Source organism: Anser brachyrhynchus (genome assembly GCF_964034855.1).
Source record: "Anser brachyrhynchus genome assembly, chromosome: Z".
Lineage (NCBI taxonomy): Eukaryota > Metazoa > Chordata > Aves > Anseriformes > Anatidae > Anser > Anser brachyrhynchus.
This window is the reverse complement of record NC_137697.1, coordinates 33,502,489-33,522,579: the sequence shown is the minus strand read 5'-3', so window position 1 is coordinate 33,522,579 and position 20,091 is coordinate 33,502,489. Positions and strand designations below refer to the sequence as shown.

At 36.9% G+C, this 20,091-nt stretch overlaps 1 protein-coding gene across 1 annotated transcript in view; it reads left to right on the top strand.

The window, feature by feature from the left end:
- The window catches only part of RORB (RAR related orphan receptor B), a 150,403-nt gene that overhangs the window by 115,471 nt on the left and 14,841 nt on the right, over positions 1-20,091 (top strand). Inside the window, exons 5-8 of the mRNA XM_080574310.1 lie at positions 13,422-13,543; positions 14,900-15,032; positions 16,538-16,645; positions 17,770-17,880. Coding sequence (XP_080430436.1) covers positions 13,422-13,543; positions 14,900-15,032; positions 16,538-16,645; positions 17,770-17,880 — 474 coding nt within the window. The remainder of the gene's footprint in view (positions 1-13,421; positions 13,544-14,899; positions 15,033-16,537; positions 16,646-17,769; positions 17,881-20,091) is intronic.

Genomic DNA, 20,091 nt, shown 5'->3' with positions numbered 1-20,091 from the left:
ATGTGTGGTTCAGGTCTTGGTCTGTAGAAGTTAATGGAAAGGTTTCCTTGCCTTGATCACAGATGAAACTACCAGCCTATGCTTTCTTAAAGCCGAGTAAAAAAAAAAATAAAAATATTAGTCATCATTTTTGTGGAGAAAACAGCTTGGTTAAAGGTTCACTTATGGTCAAACTGAAGTGTGCCCTATATTTGTGTGTATTTAGGTAGTTGATAAGGTGTCAGAGAGTACAAGAGGTCACATAACCAGAGCTCTTGTAATTACAGAAAAAAAAAAAGAAAAAAAAAGTGTTGCTTGTGTATATTTGCATGGCATTTCTTCAATGTCAGTTGTATTTAAAGGTACCCAATGTCTTGGACAGATCAGAATTCTACAAAAACTGAAGTTAAATAGTAAGTAATGTCTGTAGGCTCAAGCTTCATCTTCTTTATCCCCAGTCCATCCAACACTGCTGTTTGTATCTTAGCATGGTCAGTAGCTCACTATAGCAGCTGTGTGGTGAAAACTGGAGGAGGCATCACCTCTCCTACTCACCAAATCCCACTTAACACACAGCATTCCTGACCCATTGACTAGAAAACTTCAGTAAAGCAAAACATGCAAAATGTTGTAAAAGCTGGTTCAAGATAGGTATGTAAAAGAAAAGCCTCCCTGGTAATTGCAAATAACACTCTGCATATGTAAGCCTTAATTTAGCTGGTTTCATACATTCTTCTCAGGATCTACAGTACACAACCTTATATACTGTATGATCATTCAATGTTTTCCATTGCTGCAATATCAAACAAGCTGGAGCTTTACATAAAGTTCATTCAGTGTCCTGCTTTGAGAGAACGCATTCCCTTGGAAACATTCTCAGCTCCTCTGGTGAGAATGTATTTGAAAACTGGTCCCACACATTTTTCCTTTCAGTATAAATCCTTACATTAACTTTAGAAGAAATTAGTTTATTCCCCCATGCCTATATTATTCATGAATGTCCTTACCACTGTATGCTGCATATGAAATGTGCAAACCATCATCGGACTGATCTCTTAGAAAGTATGCTGTGACTTGTTTTTGATGGTTGCAAAAGTACTTTTCCAAAGGTGATAGGAGTTGGTTTTGTTTGGTTTTGTTTGTTTGTTTCTTTCTTTCTTTCTTTTTTGTTGTTGTTAATTCTTTAACTCCCTTATCTGTATCTCCAAGTCTTGCTCTCTGTGCCAAATCAAAAATTAATGGACTGTCTACAGAACATATATTCATCAATTAGATGTTATTTCAAAGGTTATTGTATGGATCAGATGATTCAAAAAGCAATAAACTCTCTAAATTAAAGCCCATACCTGAGGTGACATTAACAACAGCTGTGCTGAAGTTCACTTTTGTCTGTAGCTTCTTTTCAAGCCTGTGGACCACTACATAGTAAAACAAAAATGATGGCTGTGTAACTGTAGTCCTGTGTAATGTTTCTTCACCTCTTTTTCTAAGCCATGTTTTAATATCTCTTCTACCAAGGTGGTAGCCAAATTTTTCAGGGCAGATGTGTGCAGACGTGTACAGCCTTACAGCTGTATTTCAGCAGAGCAATGTTGCCATCTAGTGAGCAATTAAAAATGTGCAGCATGAGCATTTCCATGCAGATACCCTTAGGGCACTATTTCTAACCATCATTACCTATTTAAAGGTAACAATCAGAATAAATTAATATTTCAGTGTTGTGCTCATTTCAGTTAATGTAACAAAGCTTAGAACACCCTCTTCTGTTAATTTTTAAGGTAATTAAGTAATCTCTTCCCCTTCTTGTACATTAAAGAAGAAAATGGGCAATGGCAAGATTCAAAACTAATTTGACAGCTTAGCTCAGCTAGGAAACATTTCCACTTCATCTAAAATGGACAGAAGAGTGGAGGAATAAATTAGAGTATTATGATGCAGAAACATTCTAGCTGAGCTGATGTTAAAATGAAAATAGTTATAGTTATATATATATATATAATTGCAGATTCTTATTTTTAAACATTTAGAAATAAATTTGGCCAATAAAATTGCCATAAAATTTATCAGAATTGTTGGAAAAATATTTTTGAAAGTTTGTAGTTTTCTCTAGTTTTGTCTGTTCCAGACTAGTAAACTTTATTTGTAAATTTACATATTTAGAAATGAAAATTTACAGATCAAAACCAGACTAATTACAGATCTACATAAAGGCTTTATTGAATTTGTGTTGCTCACACTGTTAGTTTAAATGATCCAAATGTTCATAAATAAGTGATTATGTTTTTATACTTTACTAAATGCATATTTTAGCACTTACTGACTTAAGAAGACAGAGAGCAGAGTTTGTGTTATAACTTTTGATGTAGATTTAGAAAACAAAAACTCACCATGTGGTTTTCAAGTCACTGAGCATCCACTGAGCCTCACTGTATCTGCAGTGGACTTCAGATCTGTCTCATATCGGTTCTAGAAGTCCTTTTCAGCTGCATTTTATGCAAATTACAGCAGTTTAATAAGCAGGATGCAATGTGCTTTTTTACCTATACCTAGTTCAAATTTATGCAATCAAGCAATTAACCTAAAACTATTTGAAAATGCAATAGATAGACTAAAAGTACATGCCAGAGACCATTTTCCTGTAAATTATAAAGGGTTTGGGTTTTTTGTTTTTTTTTTTTGTTTTTGGATTGTGTTGTGTTTTTTGTTTGTTTGTTTGTTTTGATATTTCTGAAAGTGAAATCATTTTTCTGTTTCAGAAAAGGAAAGAAATTTCTTCCAGTTAGTTCAATTCTTATGTCAAATGCTAGCCAACTAACAAAGCCACATTAATTTTACCAATAATGTCCATTGACAGTGCTCCTAAATGGAGTTTGATTACATTACAGACCATGCAGTATAGATGTTGCAGAAAATGGCACTTTAAATATTGCCCATTATGAGGATAATTGTTGCTAGTAGGAATACTCAAGATTTCTGGTTACATATAGTTAAATAATTTCTGGCACATAATGTATATTTTCAATAAATGGAAAATGTCTACTGACTGTGTTTGCAGCACCAAAGACAACGAGGTCCATCTTAATTGCAGCTATGACTATTTGAATAATATAAACCACTGCATTAAGTATTTAAATTGCTAAAATCAATTATAACTTTAGCTGAGATTGAGAATAGGGAATATTTTGTGATGTTTGGTTCTGTTTGACCTGCTTTTCAGACCATTTTACAAATGAATTAAAAATATATTAAACATTATTTAAAGCAAATTAATCTATAGCTTACATTCCAAAGCATGATAATATATTTCTTTAAAGTGGGAATATTTCTAATCCATTAAAGCAAGTACATAAAATTCCTCTTTTTCTCAAAAGATATATTTTCTTACATAAGCACACTTGACAGAATGTGTTCATTCTATTGAGAATCCAAAAAGCAGTGAGAAAGCAACCATTTGTAGCAGCCAAAATATGTAAAATAATGTATCGTGCATCCCATATATTAGCATATATCATGATAATCTTTTCAGAAATAGCCCTGTACAGTGAATATTATCATATTATAAATCACACAAAAAGATCAATGTAAAGCTAGCGGTATAATAAGTACTGAGGTGTGCTATAGCTGTCAGTCATAGGAATATCTGTTCAGCAGATTCCCTGCTGTACTGTATTATATTGTATTGTGTCACAATGTCAGCAGAAGAAATGGTAAATGGCCTTCCGTAAGAAACCCTCTGAAAAAGAAGGCTGGAACAGAGCATGGAGGGTATGTGGCATGTGATGTATGGTGCCTTGCGAAGTTGTGTCTCGCACACAACCTCTGAGGCAGCAAAGACAGCACTGCAGATGAAAATCAATGGGGCAAAACAGTGATGAGTTAGGAATCACTGTAGTATGTAGAAGTAGCATGTTATCTCCAAAAGTCCTGTGTGTTGAATTAGTAGTGATAAGTTGCTTACCTCCTCATCTGGACAACCCCTTTATCTCAGTGTCAATGCTGATATTCGTGCATGTTGTTTCTGGACAGTTCAGTACTGACAATAGACAATATGCATACATACCCTATGCTTTCAAAGAGCTAAATCCGGGGGCCATATTGAATTTCTTTTTCATCACGTACAGCATTATTTGATTCTTCTCTAACCTTCAGCCACAAGAAAAAAAAAGAAAGCTTTGTTTTATTTTGTTGTTGTTGTTGTTGTTTTGTTTCCCAGTACACATGCAACATCTTAAGTGTTACTTTCCATGGCCATAGTTGACTTTTGTACACCGCATACATTCTGTGTGGTAGATTTCATTCACCATATCATGCATTTCACTACTTTCCCTTTTATATTTATGAATGATGTGCATTATGTAGCTTACGATGTTTTTCCCAGCTCTGTTGAGAACTATACCTTTCTTTAGTCCTCTCGTTTTTGATAGTTCATTTCAAAGAGCAGCACCGCTATTTTTGTACAGGAGTGGAAACATATGAGGAAAATGTTGGATTGAAACACACAGTGAGGAACATGCATGTGTTTATTGCAAAATTGCAGTGCAATGAGACTAAAATTCAGACAAATGGTGAGCCTGAGTATCAGAATACAGTTTTTATAGTGCAGTAGTCTTTCATGGATGAAAGTTGCATATAAATTGGAACAGTTAAAGCAAGATATTAAGGCATGGAACAGTATCTCACGTTCCCTTTTGACTGCATGGATATTTTTTCTCTTAATTGGTGAAATCACTGGGATTGTTTATGATTATCAAATTGTTTCAATTTCTGACTCTACACAGTGACACTACTTTGATTCAATGCAGATGTCACACTACAGGAAAATAGAACTACTGTAGAATGCTTTTTCATTGCTTTTTAAAGCAGTTCTACACCTAAATTGTATAAAATCTTTATAAAAATCTGAATAGAAACCTGTGACAGTGAGAAAAATGTTCAAATGTATTTCTAAGCTCTCCCAGTCTTTTGAAGACTTATAGGTCAAAGCCTTACAACTGTAGTTTAAGAGTTTTAATATTCCAAGTGTTCCATGCATATTTCTAGGTTTCATAGTGAACAATGTCCATTCTAACAATGTTTGCTTAATTGTAATACATGAAACCACATTCTTGCTTTGGAACAGTCTCAACTGTAATATAATTGTATAATCTGTGCTTGAAGAAGTTAGGAAACAGTTCATCTCAATGAATTTGTGATAATTATATGGTGCCTGTAGAGCCCATGTCCCGTAATCTCTAGCCATTGCCTTGGTTTGTGCTTTTGCTGCCAGCTAAATGATTTCTAATTAGTATAAAATATACGTTTTTGACTAAATTGGCTGAGATCCAGGAAAAGAATTATTAAGTGGAGACCTTTAAGCATTTATAAATCCTCTAGGTTTTAACTCAATTCTGGGTCCATCCTCTAAATTCCTTTGAATTAGGGCTTTATTCAATTGTATTGTCATTTCTTGTAATTCGTTAGCATTTTTTTTCTTTTATGCATTATGATATTGAGAAAGCCGGGGAAGGATTAAAAAAAATGAATTTGTTTTTTGGGACCTCTTTTCAGAAAAACTGTTTCTGTTTTTCTATTAAAAATAAATAAATAAAGTTAAACATTTTCAGCTAGTCCATTTGAAAAAACAGATGGGAGGACCTAATATTCATGTTGGACAGCCACTACAGGACATATCTTTTCTTTATTGCCTGAATCACTGCCTCTACTACCGTAAAATTTCTTGAGAATTTCTTGAGGTAATCTATGCAGTGAAACCTGTTCACAAAACTTTACATTTATAGTCATAGTTCCCTTGAATTAGAACACAGAAAAATGTTAATTTGGTATTAGCCTGCCATTATTTTGAGTATTATAATGGAGATTTTATTTAGAATGTATTGCAGGAGTTTTGATAGTTTTAAGAACTGATATGCATGCTTATAGCAGCCAGCCAAAGCTATGGTGTTATTGCAGCATTAATTCAAAGTGGATCCCTGTGAGAGCTCAACTTCGGATATAAGCCGAGATGAGCTCTTAGCTATTCAACTGGATCCTAAGGGTAAGTGGCAAATTAAAAATTCATTATTCATTTTAATTGAGGATGATTATCAGTGTTTTAGGAGGCACACTTCAAAGTTCTTCAGTTCCCAGTGCAAAAGAAGGGAATGCTGAGAAAACCCAGGATTTCTCATGAGAAAAGACAGACAAATGAAAGAACTAAAGAGCCTGTAGGAAACAGACACTGCTGAATCCTATGGATAATTTCCACTTAGGCCAAATTCACAGCTGATGAATATTGTGTGCAATCTTTGGAGTTATTAGACCTATAACCACCAGGATTGAACTTGACTCTAAGCTGGGAGTTTTTCCTAGGCATTGCAGTTGAATATCTCCAGATATTGCAAGGAAATGTCTGAAAAAGGCAGGACTGATTCATCAGCTGATGAAAGACCCCTGCAGGTCTGCACTAGGCTGATGTATATTATCAAGGTTGCAATGTTCTATTTTCTGTATGTAGTTCAGATTTAAACAGCTCCTAACCCACTGTTGCAATACATGTTTGAGCTGTCACAACTTTTGGAGAGTACCTTTTGTGAGGTGTTTACTGAAACCTAAAACAAGAAATGTCAGAAGGAAGGAAGGAAAGAAGGAAGGAAGGAAAGAAGGAAGGAAGGAAGGAAGGAAGGAAGGAAGGAAGGAAGGAAGGAAGGAAGGAAGGAAGGAAGGAAGGAAGGAAGGAAGGAAGGAAGGAAGGAAGGAAGGAAGGAAGGAAGGAAGGAAGGAAGGAAGGAAAGAAGGAAGGAAGGAAGGAAGGAAGGAGAGAAAGAGAGAGAGAGGGAAAGAAAGAAAGAAGAAAGAAAGAAAAAGAAAAAGAAAGAAAGAAAGAAAGAAAGAAAGAAAGAAAGAAAGAAAGAAAGAAAGAAAGAAAGATCCCAGCAGAGTAGCCAAAACTAGAAATAGAATAGCTCATTTGCTACATCATTCTAGAAGTTGTGACCTGTAGTCCCAAAGTTATGCTCGAGAGGCGTATAGCCTGTATACAGTTTCTCTTTCTTTGCGTATACTTTTGGCCTGCTTTGTTGGCAGAATAGGGTTGTGCAGTCTTCCTGTCTGTCTAGTATTTCTTTCACCCAATACTTCTTTAACTTTCTCACACCCAATAAATACTTCTTTAACTACTGTTCATCCTCAGCAAAGGCAATCAGTGGCCTCAGAAATTTACATTCCCACAAGTTTTTGTAAAAGAGTTTAATCAGAAGTTGACAAAGACAGACCTTCTTAGGGAAGGAGAAAAGCCATGGCCAGGCCTGTGTCCACCCCAGAAGGTGGTGGCCTGCTGGCCAGTCAGCTTGTGTAGACAGGCGCCATGTACACACTTGAGGCCTCTTACCCAACTGAACACAGGGGGAAGGGCAAGTGACGTGTCCATAAGAAACTAGGATGAATTTACTGCACTAATGATGCTGCAGCTTATTGCACTAGGCCAGCCTTGCAGAATCAAATATTTTTCTTGTCCCTGTAGTTTTAGGTAGGCCAGACCAAATTTAAAAGCTGTTTCTTTTGCTAGAGCAACATTGATCTCTCGTGGTCTTCCTCCTCCTTGTCTTGGCTATGTCCTTCCTATATTCCACATTTCACTGCAGAGATGCTGCTTTTCTCTAATAGCTTCATTTAATTCTTTTAGTGCCAGTGAGATCCGTCATTATGCTCCGGGACAGTTCCCATCAATATTTGCACATGGCCTTTTTCAGGTATCGGCTTTAATAGGCTAATTTGCTTCCACCGAGCTGCCAAACCAGGAGCATGTTCTATAGATTCTTATTCTGTCACCAGTCTCCCCTGCATATTGTACAGCCTTTGTTTTACTCACAGTATATGTATACATCTTTCTTTCATGTTTTTGTTGCTCCATCAAGTCATAAGCTTTGAGGCCATCTTGCCTGATCAGTTACATTTCACAGACCGTAGAATTACATGCATACACAAAGTATTTCTTTCAAGAAATCCACAACTGTTTTCTGAATTAGAACAAATCTTTTTTGACAGATAATATTTCAGCTTCCTGATGTATGATTTTCAGCTTCTTCTGAGCATTCTACATATTTTACTTTCTTTTACAGTGCTGTGTTGCAAAATCCCAATTAAATCATTGTCCACCATCATTTCTGTGTCTCACTGAGTGCTGCTGATTTCTCCTACACACTGGATTACAGTACTGTTCAAGTTATTGCTTCCTGGTCTTTCTTTCTTAAATTGCTTCTTGTGATTTAAATTTCATTTTCTGTTACTTTTTTTCCCCATCTATCTTACCATAATCTTTGGCAAGGTTTTCAGGAACTAGCTTTGGCATTGGAGGCATGTAATAGAGGTACGACGTGGCAGGGCTGTTAAAAAGCACAGGCTGCTGTTGTCAAGATCTTGTCACATGAGGAGAATCTGAAAAACAAAAGTTTTGATGCCTTCTCCACGGTGTGGGCCTGCCTCTCAGTGAATGCCTGCCCATTCATGACACATCCACCCACCCTCCTGCCTGCCCAGCACCTTTCAGCGCCCCATCAGCATTGCCATAGGGGAGCACATCCACAGCCTTCCCAAGCCCTGCAGATCACCCTTTCCTGGCCTCTTCCACAATTCTTCTGGAGCTGCCCCAAATCACTTCCTGCCCACTTGACTGTTTGGGGAAGAACACAGTTTTCCTATGTTTCTCATTAATCAGCAGGTTTTAGAGAACATTTGAAACATCTCAAGCATGTTTTCCTTCTTCTGCAGTGCTTTTGTCAGGGCATGGTTGGGATCTGGTGGACACATCTCCTCTCTGAGGGTTTGAGCTGTATGCTGAGACAAAGTTCTTGTCTCTCCAGTTATGTTGGAGATTTCTGTAAAAGCAGGACATGTTAAATCTCCTGTTCTTATCTGTTCTGAGAAACCAGTCCTGCTGGCATACATTTCTATAATCCAGAGGATGAATCTATAAAATCAGCTTTCTTTAAAGATCATAGATCTTGTAAGATACCACTTGTAATATTTATAATTTTTTTTTTTTGTTTGTTTAGTTTAGTACAGGTGTTTACCACACAGACTGCTTTGGTGTAATTTAATATTAAATCTTTGGAAATTCAGAGTCATTATGAACCAAAAATGTCTTTTTTTTTTTTTCAGAATGAAAAAGAACAAATGAGACTTAACAGCTAATATAGCGGGTATTTATAAAAAACTAGTCAGGCATATATGGGACAGAAATGAAATATAATTGATCATTCCAAGATATATCTTGCCTGAATATTTCTGATTTTTCAAGACCTCATATTGGTGACAACTATTAGCTGTTTACTTGATCGACTATGTTGTTTCTAGCTTACATGTCTGGAAGCAAATACTTCTTACTAGAGACTTTTCGTAATGAAACACAGTATTTGCACAAAAACAGACTGTTTTCTATGAAAAAAAGTCAAAATAACAATACTAAAAATTCTTCAAATTTATAACTAAAATACCTAATGGAAATGCTTCCAATATATGCTGGAAATACATTATTTTCTGTGGTCCATGTTTCCCAGCCAGAGTCAGTCTTCCAGGATACGCTGTGGCTCTCAGACCCCTAAAGGGTGTCATGCGGTATCAAGTGATCATGTTGCATGATAGGAGATATAACCCTAATATAATAAACCCAATATGCAGACAAAAGGGGAGAAATAAAACACCTAATGTACATCTTTGTTTACGTATTATGGCAATAAGCTTCAATAATCATGCAGTTTAGAGCTGTAGTTATTGTTAATGTTGATGGTATACTGTCATGCGGGCTTAGTAATTCCTTTTAACTGAAGTTATTAATTTTCACTCAACACTTGCAGAAGGTGTTCCTTGCAAAAGAAAATGCTTCAAACTTTGATTCTCACACATAAAGAATCAGCATCATCTCTTTTGCTTGTCTTGTCATAAAGTAAATGTTGCAAACCTGATGTAATCTGTGTAAAATGGAGACTGACAACATTTCAAAGGGGAATACAGTTCATATTGAGGTCACAAGAATTGTGCTGTCTTTCATAGTCCTTGCGACACAACCAAAAAGGATTCCTAGTTATAGTTGTATCTGTGCAGCTTCCTGGTGTGAGGGGACCCTTGAAAGCTCTGCCTTAAGATGGCAGACAACAAAATGAAATGAAAATGAAAATAATGAAATTGACTTAAGTCAAGACCTGTTGCATGGAGAAACTGTGGTGGAAACTTCTAGTCTGGAGAACAGGAGGGATATATCTGTTGAGTATTCTCCCAGGGTACCTCCATGGGGCTGAGGCCATGGCCTCCATATTAAGGCAACAGCTCTCTGTAGTAAGCTGCTTTCCTTCCTCAGTGTTCCATTCTTTGAATGAACTCAGTTGCCAACAATACTTGAGAGCTGCTAGGTCTCCTCCCAGAAATGTGGCAAATTTTGGATTTAGCACAGTACCCGTGGCATACATCAGGACAGTTTTACATTAAATGTCAGTACATTATTCCCAATGACTTAAGGTCTTCTTTCTGCATGGGATTTGCAGAGATACGTGCTGATTACAACTACATATGTGAAAAGAACTCAGATCTGAAAATGGCATAGAAAAAAAAAAAAAAAAGGCTATGCTCTTTGAAATCCCTTTGAGAGTAATATTCTTTGCTCTGCCTGCATTGCATCTTCTGTTGCTGAACTCTCTGAGAAGCCAAGATAAGCTTATAATTCTTTTGGTTTTTGCACCATGTCAGCACTGCACACCCCATGTATGCTATATCTGCACAAGGCACCTCCCAGGGACTCCAGCACTGAGTATAAGCAAGCAGCCTCCTCTGCTGCTTACACAAAATAAACAGTCCCCTCCTCCCCTGAGACCCAGCATACCCTTTCTATCATGCACTCAGCCTTGCCTAGCCTGCAGCTCAAGAGTTTCAAGTCTTTCTTGCACCTGGTTCCTCTTTGGATGTCAGGATTTGGAGCTGCTGCTTGCTGCGATTGCCCTAGGCCTTCACACATCTAAATGTTTTTTTATTGTCAGTTCAACATAAGTACATAAGGAAAAAATGTATAGAACTAAAACACAGGATGCCATCCCTACAAAACCTTGAAGGTTCACGAATTGCTACTCAGCTCTTTGATCCTAAGGTAAATATGTAAATAGCAGGAAAAAGAGTGAGGCTTGGAGTCTTTGCAGTGATGTAGAACTGATGATTAAATACATTTCCAGGTCAGTGAAATGAAAGGATCTCATCTTCAGATTGTTCACATCAGACCAACAAGCAGGCCAGCCTTATCTGATTCAAAATCTGGCTATGTAGTAATATTAAAGCATTTGATATATTTATTGCAAGTATTTTCTTTTGTCAAGAACATGAGTAGTTCCAGCCTAGTGTAACAAATGCTGAGGCTAGGGGAGATGAGCTAGAAAACGCAGGAAACAGAAAGACCACCCAGTGGTTATAGAGGGCAAAATCATTCACCATTCAGACTGGGAACATGTAATACAAGTTTAAATTATATTTTTTTCACTGGTGTTTTAGATACAAGGTTTAAATGTTCTAACCATACTTCAGTTCCTTCTGGTTAAATACTTTCAGGAATATAAGATACAAAATCTATACCCTGAGCTAAACTTCTACAGTCATATTTACTCTAGTTTATGATGTTTCCAGAAAGTTGATTTTTTAAAAAATATACAGTAAACCGAAAAATATGGGGGGTAAAAATCTGAAATGCAGTATTTATAAAACAGTTGGGTTTTTTAAATTATTATTTAATTTATTCTGACAAGTCCATTTATCTGTAAGGTTTTTACTACAAAATACAACATTGACTTACCACCGTGGAGTAAGACTTGTATGCTTCTGTGGAAGAATGATGGATTCCTGTACTTACTAATATATACTTTTAGTTATCTTTACACTAGTCAGTTCTTCCACCAGGAAACCTAGAGGCAGCATTGATCTGTTAAATGATACCCATAAAGATTCAATAGAGAAAATACTCTTTTTTGTACAAAAACCTGGAACTCTTTTGTGTTTTCTTCAGCACCCTTCCACTAACTCTCAGCTTATTAACTGCGACAGTAGTACAGAAAAATCTCCTTTAATTCATACTCCTATAACAGTGATTGAAGACTGCACATATATGTTTACATTCATTTTTCGGCTTTCCTTCTTGACGGTGTTTTTAAATTCAGATAACATTTGGCCAAAGCAACAGTCTTATTTTGGGACTCCAAAACAACAGATCCACCCACAGTAAGAAACTGTTGAGGATGTGGATGAGTAAATGATGACATTCCTAGTTCTTTTTATTTCCCATGCTCAGGTTCTGCTAATACCCTGTCAATGTCCTCTCCTTTTTTGATGAACATGTTTTCTGATAAGTGCAGGTTCTGAAGTGAGTATTTCAGATCAGTTTTTTTGTCCACCTTTTACTTTGCTGAAATGGCATTTAGCTTAAACAATGTCTTCAGGATGAGGCACTGATCTACATTAGCTATATAGGTCTCAAAGCTGCAAGATCAGAAATCATCACATTTCTAGATCATGCTTTATCGAGACATTTCAAGTTCCAGTGCTAATGAATTCATGTTGGAATTTTTTGGGGGAAAATCTTTTTAATCCATTCAAGGGGTTTAAAGGACAAAGGTCTGGTTTCAAATACTTCCCTGAGAAGTTTACTGTTAATTTTATGGGGTTCTCAGGCCAGCAATGAATGCTTCCCGTTGCATCCTGCACTCCAAGCTATGCAGTAAAGTCTAAAGCTGTGATTTCAGAATAACTTTAATGTAACTTAATCATGTGCTGTTACAGAGTGTGAGAGCTATTCCCCAGCCTCTCTTCTCCTAAAACTTAGGCTGCTCATTGCAGCTTTCACACCCTGCTAGCACCAGTCTCCATGTTCATGTCCATCATGCTAATTCAGAAATCGATTCAGCTAAAACCTAACTGGAGAAAAATGAGGCAATATTCCTGTTTCTCTGATGTAAGTAATCCCCAAGTAATGCAAATGCCCATGTCAGGACTGAGTGGCCAGGTGTGGGCAGCTGTGCAGGCTTGGGGTAAACAGAAGTGATCAGTGAACCAGAGTCTCCAAACAACATTTATTTGAACACATTAATCATCATCATCATCATCATCATCATCATCATCATCATCTTACAGAATTAAAGAATTAAAATAATTTCATAAGATACATTGTTATTTTCATATATACATCCAAAAGCATCCTTTATTTACGAAGCATCCTTTGGTTTTGGATTGAATACTGAAATATTTCACAAAAGACATCTTCAGAAATATTTTAAAAGAGAGTGAGAGAAAGGTATCATTGGAAAGAAAAGATTTTTATTTTTTATTTTTTTGAAAATCTGCATTTTCCAACAATCTTAATATTTTCAACATTTTGCTATTGCAAATCACTGTTCACCAGAATGTTTCATGTGAACTATTTTTTATTCTCCTCTTCTCAGATCGAATTGCACAGAATATCATTAAATCTCATTTGGAGACATGCCAATATACAATGGAGGAACTACACCAGCTAGCATGGCAGACCCACACATATGAAGAAATTAAGGTTTATCAGAGCAAGGTACAACCTTGTAATATGCTTTTTCTTCTGTTCCCTATGAATTGAAATTGTTAATATCACAATGATAATATAATTGTTAGCATAACATATTTGCCAAGGAAGAGCTGATGAGTTTCTTACAGGTGAAAATAGGCTTTTAAATATCTTTGAGGAGTCTGGTGAGTAAAAGCAGAGTGACATTTCTTAAATAGAAGGAGTAGCTTACCAGCAGGTTGGGATAATTTTTAAGTCAAAGCTCAGACATGGTCACAGAATCCAGATTTCTATACATTGTTTATTACAACATATTTAATCATTATGCAGAAATTCATTTGAACATCATGTGATCAGGATTGGACACTCTCTATTTTAAGAGTTTTCAGAAAATAAGACAACCTAACTTGTTTCCTTATAATTTTAAAAGCTGTTAGAAGCACAGCCCTTTTTTATCTGAATAATAAATACTTTCACTGTGAGCAAACTAAATATCTGTCACTTATAGATAACAAATAATGATAAATTGAAAATACTCTGTAAAGTGAAGTTGTTCAAAAGTGGCTGGAAAAATGGTCTCTTTACATGTTTGTTGATTTTTTTCTTCTGCCTTTGTGATTCTCAGATCACATTCAGAATATTTCTTACTGGCACCTCTTCAGATATAGCCCAGTCAACAGAAGTCAAGCTGTGCTCTTTGTGCCTCTTGTGCCTGCATCACTAGCAATGTTTCTGCAATGAGATATCAATTGGCAGATTGACTGATCATGCAAGAGCCCAAAGAGACTCCTTCTTTTTCTAGGAAAGCCATGGGGCTAAGAAGAAATAACAGGCATAAAAACACACTAACTTGCACAGTTATTGTATGCAACCCAAGAACGTTGGTTTGCATTTGCACAACTTGCATGCACAAGGAAAGTAGTTATCAAGGAGACAAAAATCTCAAGTAGTCAGTATTCAGATTGCAATGATTCTTTAATGATTTATTTTTTAAGTTTCAAACTAGCAAAAATATTCTGTCAGACAACTGAATAGCACTGCACCACTTCCTCCCTTGGAATATCCTGGGTTATTTATATTGTTGGTGCCACCAATTGTCTCTCCTGCACAAAAATCAACATTAAAATCATATTTTAACACTGGCCAATGCATTATCCCCCTCTGAAGAACCAGAGAGAGAGTTCAGACTACTTGGGCAACCAACTTGTGAAAACAACATTCTAATAAAAAGTGTTAGGCACCTTGAAGGCAGAGATACCACTAGCTCTGACTGGGGAGGCAGTCTTAGGACTGTGCTTTCTTGCAAGGCCACTTGAAGTCCTCTATGCACTGATGAAGCCACTTACTTATTGGTTTGCTTTTCCATGTGTGTTTTCCTGGAAGACCAGAGAAGCTCTGTGGCAACAGTGTGCCATTCAGATTACACACGCTATCCAGTACGTTGTGGAGTTTGCGAAGCGGATAACAGGTTTCATGGAGCTCTGCCAGAATGACCAAATTCTTCTCCTTAAGTCAGGTGGGTAAATACCAAAGGCTTGAGACTGGTTTAACTCCCAGTACATTAGACATGTACTCTGCTGTCTTGTTCTGTACATCGTTTTAATTTTGACGGAACCTTACTTTTCAGTCTATTTCATTAGCTGCATTAACACTTCTGTAGTCTTCCCCACTGATCATGTTACTGTCTTCTGATCCCCTTCCCTCTACTGTCAGTTGTGGTTATTAAATATACACACACACGTTGTCATTGCAGCAACTGCAGTCTCCAACCTGACATATAGTGGAAGGACCCTGTGAATTGAGCTGGTCGAGTCAGTCATCTGCCACCCCATAAAATCTCCACTTGTCATTAGTGAATGCCTCTGTGGTCATTTCTAATCTTTTTAATGAGACTACAGAGATACCCTCCAGCCAGTGCACAGGAGGGAAAATCCCTCTTGGCGCCAGTTGGTTTTGGACTAAATGAGAGCGGATTATGGTGGCATGCTCTGGCCATGCTCTCTGTGCATGTCTCGGTGTGCATGTGTGTACATAAGGGCAAGGTAGAAGAAAAGGGACAGGTCCCTTCCCTGACATGGGACGTGGTAATTTCTGTTCTCCTTGAGAATCATGACAAGTTTTGTTCTGACCATACAACAACAATCCTAAACTCAGGGGGACAAAATGGCATGACGAAGTGAGGTGTGAGGCAGCAAAGAATATATGTGTTAAAGCATAAGAAGTGCTTCCTTTTTCAAGAGAGAGCTGTTCACTTCATCTGAAAGTCTTTGTGTTTAGGGCTGTCTGTGGTCAGTGTGGGACTCAGCCAAGGTGGTGGGCAGAAGTGCAAAAGGGTAGAGAGGCAGAGCAGGTCCCTGGAAAAAGAGAGACATATAACAACAATTTTTTTTTTTTTAAGTTTACACTGACTTTGGAACATCTGCAAATGACAGTGCACCCCATGCAATTACTTTCATTTGACAGACAAAACTGGCAACACAATTGCACCTTAAGCAAAAAATATAGTTGCACTTGACTGTACTGTTAGACAACTCTGTTTAGCTTCAGCATGTATAAATACATCAGGTTTTATTTTCTGTTTTGCTGTTAATGCTGAGCAGAAGGAGTTAGAAAATCTGGACTTTTTATTCTAAAACATGTTTGTAAAAGAATCCTCAGATTCAGAGTTTCTCTTACGGGAAATTTGGATTTAGTGAGAAGGTGCTTAAAATTATTATTCCATTCATTTTTCCAGGTCTAAATTCAGATTAAGCCCATGTTACCAATTTGCTGCAAGAAGAAAATAAGCCTAAAGAAAATATGGTGAGGCTGGACCAGAAATTACCCATTTTCTATAATCAAATCAGACAGAACTATTGTTTCCCATACTCAGAGAGAGATCATCTAGGTGACTCCAAAGATTTTCTGTGCCTGTTGATGTTTCTAATGATTGATATCATCCTAAATATTTTCTTGAAATTTCCTGTATTTTGATGTTTTGCAGTAATGTGTGGTACTTTTCTTCCTTTTTGTGTCCTATAGGCTGCTTGGAAGTTGTTTTGGTGAGAATGTGCCGTGCCTTCAACCCACTCAACAATACTGTTTTGTTTGAGGGAAAGTATGGAGGGATGCAAATGTTTAAAGCCTTGGGTATGTTGATCTTCTTTTCAACCAACTACATTGAGCTAAATAATGGCAGATTTATCTTTCTGAAAGTACTGACACACACTGAAAACCTTAGTAATGTTGAACCTAGAACATTCAAATCTCTGCAATCGAACTGAAAATGTGACACTAGCTGCCAGCAGTAGTGGGTGTTTTTCTCTAAAGGAAAGGAGCACTATGAGGGTTTTATCAGACCGAGTTTTTACTCTGCCATCTAAAGCTTTGATAAAGCATGAGTTCATGGTGGAAGCTAAGTGTTTTAACATCACATGTCAGTTATGCTTGACATATCAAATCACTCCCACTAATTGTGTCCTGCAGAAGGCCACTTTATTACACCAAGGAGGGGACTAAAATGATGAACCACAATACAATATACAAAGAGACTTGCCTAAAATACTGTATTGCTGAAAACGTTTAAGCTTACTTAGATTCGCATGTGAAAGCAATTGCTTCGTTTCTTGACATGATATTAAATGCTACCTAAAACATTAATAGCTAAATGCGCGTCCTTTGTCAGTCAATGAGAGTGACACATCATTAGCAAATTTAAAATGACACAAGTAGAACCAGATTCAAGGAGAGTAATTTATATCAAAAATTTACTGTATAGGTAAATTTTTTTCTTGCATATGAATAAATATAACACTTCCTTGCATGAATAAACATTTATGTGTGTGTTAATGTCCACTGTTTGATGTATTTTAGTCCTTATGATGTTTTCACAGATTTTCAAAAATATTTGTACTGTTAATTGATAAATGATATGAGTGAAAGTTATTTAGGACAGGTCATTCACCCCCATTAGCTTTTATGTCTGATTAGAAATAAAATTTCTTTCCATGCTGGGAATAGAAAACACCTTTTCAAGATCTCTGTATGTTGTTCATCTAAGTCATACCCCTAATTCTTGATAATTTTTGTGCTTCTTTGGGTGATTAAGTGATACATGAAGTAGCTGATTTTCAGAACAGGTAGAATTTTAATAGCTGATGAAAGGTAGTTGTTTTAGAAGTGCAGACATTTGCTCTTTTTTTTTTTTTTAATGTGAAAATGAAAAAGATAAGCTAATAAATTTCTAATTTGATGTTGTCCTTTGTGGTCTGTAGGTTCTGATGATCTGGTGAATGAAGCATTTGACTTTGCAAAGAATTTATGTTCCTTACAGCTGACTGAGGAGGAGATTGCCTTGTTTTCATCTGCAGTTCTGATATCACCAGGTATTTATTTAATCCAAATGCCAGAATGAATCTTCTTTTTTTGTTGTTGTTTAGTTTGTTTGTTTGTTTGTTTGTTCTGTTTTTAACATCCTTGTCCACCTCTATTTCTACATTTTTGAACAACTGTTTAAGGTGTATTAAATGTACCGAGTTGTGTATTAGTCAATGGAAGAATACCTGTATTAGTCAAATACAACTCCCAATATTTTGGGTAGACTGTCAACAATTACACATGTTGGAAATAGATCAAAAATGTGGTGGCCTTATCACAGAAATCCAGATAAGAAGATTATGTAACATACCAGTTATGTATATATTAATAAATAAATAAATAAATAAATAAATAAACAAATAAATAAAAAGAATAAGGGGGAAAAATCAATTGTTCTCTACCTGAACTTAATCTATGGGCAAAGATTTGTTATTTGAGTCAAGGACCATCTTGTTAGCTTCTGTGAGCTCTTTCATGGGACAAAAGAAAGGTAGACTGGAACCTGAGGGAGAAATAATTGCTGAGAATAGGGGTAATAGACAAGGAGCAAGGTTGTGCAGACAAGCAGTGCCAGCTGGCATTTCTCCAGAACACATACAGAGAAATATGGTGCCCAAGATGGGGCATGTTCCTCTTAGGATTTTCAGTGAACTCAAATCTCATGGCCCTGAGCAGTTTAAGGAGTCCCTAGTTATGACTGGCTTTTTCTATGGGGATAAGAACATGAGCAGTAAAAATCTGCATGATTTCCTGTCTGAATTTATCTCCATGTGAGAGGTGATAATTCCAGGGGCAAAATACTCCTTTTCATGTATTCACGTAACTCCACAAAGACAAACTCACAGTTTAGTGTGGCATTTTAAACATTCCGCAGGGGTGGCAGACCTCCAGCTCCCACTAAGAGTAACCCCTTGAAAGGCCTTTTCAAAAAATTCCACCGTTAATCACTTTTCCAGCCTGTTCCACTAAAGATTTCCTCTAGGTCACTTTGCCTTTTTGCACATCTGTGGTGGAGATTACATTAGGCAGAATTAGACTAGCACAGATGGTATCAACATGTTTGTTCTCATTAATGACACCTCCTGAAAGCACTCTACTCCTATTTTTCCTTTGAGCACTTCTTGCAGTCATCTGCTCAGAGGTGAAAGGTTCGAGCTAGTGCCTGCTAGATGTGAGATCAGGATGCTTCAGAGATGACCCTCCAGAGAGCTCCCATTACCATGTGTTCCTCAGCCATGTCCTAGTTGTACATGGGGGTGAAAACTGCCTGTGTGACACCTCCCAGATGTCCTGGCTTCCTCTGGGACAGGGGACTCGGTGCCTTGACAGGTCCCTCTCCACCATCCCTTTTCTCCCCCAGAAAGACCCAACCTATGAGAATGACAGAGATGTGCAGCATTTGAACCTGTTTAACGTTAGCGACCTGTCAACAAACTGACTCCATTCAAAGCTGAAGACAAGCTGGAAATTCCATGGCAGTCTAGGCTATACAGTTCCTCAGTAATATACTAACAGAGACCGCAGAAGATGATTTCAAGCTGACTTCATACTATGAAGCTAGGAGAAGTAGGAAGGGGATGGCTGAATATTTGTCCTTTTTAATATCTAGGGTGTTTCCTGAACAAACAGAAGCAATAAGATTATTTGGAAGCTGACTTCAAAGCACTTTGGATCAGATTGGGGTATCTCACATGGAGAAAGAAAATTCAATTACATAATTTCTAGACAAATTGAAAAGAAGTTATATTTCTGTCTCCCAGGTAATCTTGGAAATCAGAACAATTTATAGCCCTATTTTACAAAATCTGGTCACAGAAAGCTTCCAGCATCTCTGAGTGTTGTACACCTTAGGTCTGGAAAAAAAAAAAAAACTATTTAAGAAATGAAAAGTTTCCTGTTAACTTTAATGGATTCTGGATCAAGTAATTTATGAAGCTACAGGTAGGAATTCAATGGAAATCAAAATTCTGATTAAGGTTTGCAGATCTTCATACACCCCTTTATTTTGCAAAGCAACAAAATCTCTTGCATTCTGTCAGCAGATCATTTTGACACTCATTTCTACTTGTAAAACATCTGCAGCTGTACTAAGTGTTTGAAAAAGTCAGCAACTCAACGCTGGCTTTGAGCCAGCAGTATTGCAAGCATGTGTTTGTTGTAAAAGCTTCTCCATTAATTTTAGTAAGGCATTTCAGGCAGAGCTGGCTGTCTTTTGAATA